This window comes from Pteropus vampyrus, unplaced genomic scaffold, assembly GCF_000151845.1.
Source record: "Pteropus vampyrus isolate Shadow unplaced genomic scaffold, Pvam_2.0 Scaffold366, whole genome shotgun sequence".
Lineage (NCBI taxonomy): Eukaryota > Metazoa > Chordata > Mammalia > Chiroptera > Pteropodidae > Pteropus > Pteropus vampyrus.
In genome coordinates this window covers 126,174-131,232 of record NW_011889147.1, presented here as the reverse complement: position 1 = coordinate 131,232, position 5,059 = coordinate 126,174, and the positions used below count along the sequence as shown (strand labels likewise).

The 5,059-nt window shown below is 35.3% G+C and overlaps 1 protein-coding gene across 1 annotated transcript; it reads right to left on the bottom strand.

Annotated features, from left to right (window-relative positions):
- Positions 1-1,237: 1,237 nt before the first annotated feature.
- Positions 1,238-2,176, bottom strand: LOC105305143 (olfactory receptor 1030-like). The gene has a single exon (XM_011379591.1). The coding sequence runs from the start codon at positions 2,174-2,176 to the stop codon at positions 1,238-1,240; it is 939 nt and encodes a 312-aa protein (XP_011377893.1).
- Between the last annotated feature and the right edge of the window lie 2,883 nt (positions 2,177-5,059).

The window sequence follows — 5,059 nt, the reverse complement described above, 5'->3', positions numbered from 1 at the left end:
GATATATGTTTAGACATTAAAAAAAAAATAAGTCAAAATAGTAATGACACTTGAAAACAGTTTAAGGAAAAAATCTAATGTTTTATGGTAAACGTGTGTGTCTTAATGATTATTTTTAAAAGAAGTATTGAAATTCAGACTTAGAAAAACCATAAAGTGCTTATATTTTTGCCTAATTAAAAATAATAAAAATTTTTTTCACCTATCCCCACCAACAGCAAGAATTTACACAGATTTATCTCCAAGAATGTTGGAATATCAGATCTGTAAAAACAGAAATAAAGTACATGGAAAATGCTGCAACACTAAAATATTTCTCTAAGTCATCCAAATTATTTAAGACAATATTTCATTGCTTAGAAACATTCATACTCTGGCCTGGTTGCTTCAGGAAACTCTCAGCTCTTGCCTTCCTTCTTTTTCTTTACTTCTCTTTCTCTTTTTTAAGCTCATGATGACTTCTTTTCCTTCTCACATCCCCCCCCACTCCAAAATCACTGTACCCGTACTTTTCAGAGACTAGAAAAATTAAACCCTGTCAGTTGAATAAATGACCACTTTTACCATCTCTGAAAGTACCCTAAACCCTCTCTAACTCTTCTAATTAAACTTTCTTCTCTAAAAAAAAAACAATAAAATAAACCCCACATTTAACAGATTTATAGTTTTTAAATTCTTTCCTCCCTTTTCATTGTTGTAATACTATTTTCCCTATTGTTTGCTTTAAGCATGCAGTATTTCAACTACATTTAGATTAAATAAGCTCTTTATGATCTGATCTTGAAACTTCACCATATATAGCAATGTTATAAAGAACTATGTTTTTAAGATTAACACATGATTTGCTACTATATAGCCTGTTTTAAGCTGGAAACTGTTTCTAACAACATAAACATTCATGTATGGGTTTTGTACCCAGCTTGTTGTTTGTTAGGCTCTTTTTGAATTTAGAAGTCATATTATCACCTAATCGGTAGAAAGCCACTCATTTTGAACATATGAAGGACACAGTTATCAACAGTTTAGCTTGTGAATTCTGATTAGTCCATCATAATTAGCTGGATTAAATATTTCTATGTCAAGTAAGTGGCCTAGTACTTTTGGTCATTAAAAAGTTGAAATTCGATCGATAATTTGCTTCCTGATTGAATATTCACTGGCCTGCTAAATTTCAACCAGATTGGTCATACTGTGTCAGTACATCATACCTTCCCAATACTACATTTTTTTAACTCGCTCACTGTGACCCTTTGCCCTCTATCATCTTTTTAAGGGTGTCCTTTACTTCCGTGTTCCTCAGGCTGTAGATCAGGGGATTAAGCATGGGAATTACAAGACTATAAAACACAGAAACCATTTTGTTGTACTTCCATGAATTCCCTGCTTTGGGTTGCCTCAGGTACATGAAAAACAGTGTTCCATAGAAGATGATGACCACAGTAAGGTGGGAGGCACAGGTGGAAAATGCTTTGCATTTGCCTTCGGAAGACTGGATTTTTATAATCGAAAAGAGAATGCAAATGTAGGAGATGAGGACAGTCAGGAGGGACCCAGTGAGGTTTACTGCAGAGAAGATCAAGAGCTGCTTTTCTTTGTTGTGGGTGTCAGAGCAGGAGAGGGCAAGTAGTGGGGGGTCAGCACAGTAGAAATGGTGGATGATGTTGGAGTCACAGAAAGACAACTGGAAAGTCAGAATTGTCTGTATCACAGAGTTTAGGAAGCCATAGGTATAGACCCCTATCACCAACTCCCTGCAGACTCGCTGAGTCATAATGGCTGTGTAAATCAGGGGGTTGCAGATAGCCATGTAGCGGTCATAGGCCATTGTGGCCAAAAGGAAGCATTCAGTAGTGGCAAAAGCACTGGAGAAGTATAGCTGAGCAAAACAGCCAAAAAAGGAGATGGTTTTTTTCTTCACCAATAAATTTTGCAGCATCTTGGGCCCTATGGAAGATGAGTAACAAAGATCAATGAACGACAGGTGACTGAGGAAATAGTACATGGGAGTGTGGAGCCTGAAATCCACCTTGATGAGCAGGATCATGCCAAGGTTTCCCACCAGGGTGATGAGATAAATTACCAGGAACACCACAAAGAGAGGAAGCTGAAGCTCAGGACGATCTGTGAATCCCATGAGGACAAATTCTGTCACTTTGGTGTGATTGCCTCTTGCCATTTTGTTCTCTCTTGTTAAAAAAAGAAGAAATATGGCTTCACAATGATTAGATACTTAAAAACAAAAGCTTCTTACCTCTTTGTTCCAGTACCAGATAACAAAAATTGGGCTTCCCAATCTCCATGATCAAAGGCTGTCATTTATTCTGCTAAAACAGACTAAGAAAAGTTTGAGTGCATTCGTTTTTTTTGATGATTAACAATTGACCTCCAGGTAAGTTGCACAAAGTTATACATCCAATAATATTATACGAGAATTGTGATTTTTCTCACAAACCCAGTTTTATCAAATTTTAAACCTTTGTCACTGTGAGGGTGAATATTAGTAACTCATGTCCTCTTGATTTGTATGTTTTTTAAAAAATTATGAGTAGAGGTTAGCATTTTTTTAAACAATTATTTGCAAGTGTATTTCTTTTTCTATGATTGGTCAGTTAAGTTCCTTTGTTAATTTTTTATTATGTTGTTGGTCTTCTAAGCTTTTTCTTTACAAGGGCTCTTTGTTATAGAAATTAGCCATTTGTTTGATATACCTATTGTAAATTAGTTTTTGGTTTGTCACTTAACAATGGTATGGCAATTTTTCTTTGTGTTATGCAGCAAATTTTCAATGGTTTGATGTCAAATTTATCAGTCTTTCTCTTTTTGAATTCTGATCTTTGTGACATGGTTAGACAAGCCTTCCTCAAATTAAAATAATTTTTAAAAAGTATCTCGTGTTTTCTTCTAGAGCTTTACCAGATTTCATTTTTACATTACAATCTTTGATTGATCTAGAATTTAATTTTGATATAAGGAATAAGATAATCAACTCTTTTTATTTATTTCTCCAAATAGGAAGCCAAGTGTGCTAATGCCATTTGATAGTGAAATCATTTCCAGCTGATTCTGTTGATTTAAAACTCTCGCCTTATTGTATGGTATAGGTCAATTTCTGATTCATTTTCTTTGTAGTCTCTTCTAGAACAAGGAACAAATATTTAAATAAAATAAATATATAATTGATTTTAATATCTAGTAGCAAATTTTCTGACTACTTTCACTTGTATATTTTTCCAGATGAACTTTGGCTTTACTTTATCAAATTCCAAAAAAGAAAAAAAAAATTCTGTTTGTATTTAGAATGCTATTGCATTGAATCAATATGTTGATTTGGGTAGAACTGACATCTTTACAATCAAATCTTCTTTCTATAACTAAGGTATGTATTTGATTTATTAAAGGCTTTCTTGAGTAGTTTTAAAGTTTTCTTTAAACTTTACAGATAAACATCTTACATATTTCTTTAAAGTCTATTTATAGGTATTTTATCTTTTTGTAGCTATTGGAAATAAAATACATATTTTTTCATTTTGTGGGTCATATTTTTTCATTTTGTGGGTTAAGTGTTATTTACATATAAGAAAGCTATTGAGTTTTGTAAATTAATTTTATAACTATTTCCTTTACTATAGTTCCTTATCATTTGAAGACAGTTTTTTAGTTGATTGTCTTGAGTTTTTCAAATGAAAATTCATATAATATGAAAAGGATATGAATTTCCTCCCTCACTTCTACATAGTATCTCTCATTCCTTTCTCTAATAGTATTGGCTAGCACCTCCAGAGAAATCTTTAGAAAGTGACAATGATCGTAATTTTTACCTTTCATCTTCTTAAAGGATGCTTCAGGAGTATAAGGAGACTCTCAGGCATTACGAACTGTGAGACTAGTCTGTGTAATGCAATGGATATTTGAGAAAGATAAGCAATAAAGAACTAAAAATATTTGGTATAGTTAAATATAGGCTCCCTAGGAGCAAGGCCTGCATCTGGCATAGGTAAGGGCCCAGGGCAAGGAGGCCCGTATATCATACGCTTAATATGCAAAAGTTAAAAACTAAAGATAATGAATTAATAAAATATATCCTACCCTCCCTCAGATATAACTTTATAGTAATCTGGAAGGAAGAATAATTGAGATTCTTAGAGTTCCACTCTAGAATGAGGTGGTGAAGAAAACTGTCTCCAGCCCACACACATGGCTGCATATAGGTGGATGTGGCAGCCTACATGTATGTGCTCTGTTCACACCTCTGAAAACAGCCATCCCTTGGTTACCCTTAAGGCCTAGGTGTGTGACCATTAGCAGTGTGGTTCACCCTTAAAAAGGTGATCTGGGAAAGAGACTCTGGAAGTAAGTTAGAGTCCACACTTAGACAAGGGATTTTAGGATCCTGTTACCTGGATGATGGTCTAGAAGATATGGATAGAATGGATTCTAGGTGGGCATCTGTCCCATGGGGTGCAGTACAGTAGAAAGAGGCCCAGAATTGCCCTAAAGAATGTGACCAAGGTAGGGCTCCTTTTGTCTGGGTCAAAGGGTAGTTAGTACTGCCTGTGAGTGATAAGAAACATGGCTAGAAATGCATGTCTGGAGTAGGTAGTTGAGGGCTGTTACCCATTAAAAGGAGTTTGTCTATATCCTGTAGTGAGTAGGCAGCCTTTGAAATGAACTGATAAGGTCACTGGAAGATGAAAAGGACCTCAAAATGTGGAAGGTGGATTAGAGGAGAGTATTTTAGGAGGGAACAATTGAGTCAGAACAGCTCAGAGCATTTTTGGGGACTGCGAGCATCCTTTTGGATAAAAGCAAGTACGAATGAAAGAGATTAGTGAGAAACTAATTGGATGGGGCTAAGGCGTGCCATATTATGAAGAGTTTCACATGCCAGGGAAATTTTAATAACTAGTTCAGTAGTGAATGTAGACCCATTAAACATTTGAGCAGTAAAGTGGCTAGACATTTCAGGGGATTCATCTGGCAGTATGTGCAAAATGGACTGAAGGGAGAGAGCTGTCAGTAGGAACACCAGTTATGTGGTTTTCCATGTCAGAGACAATAA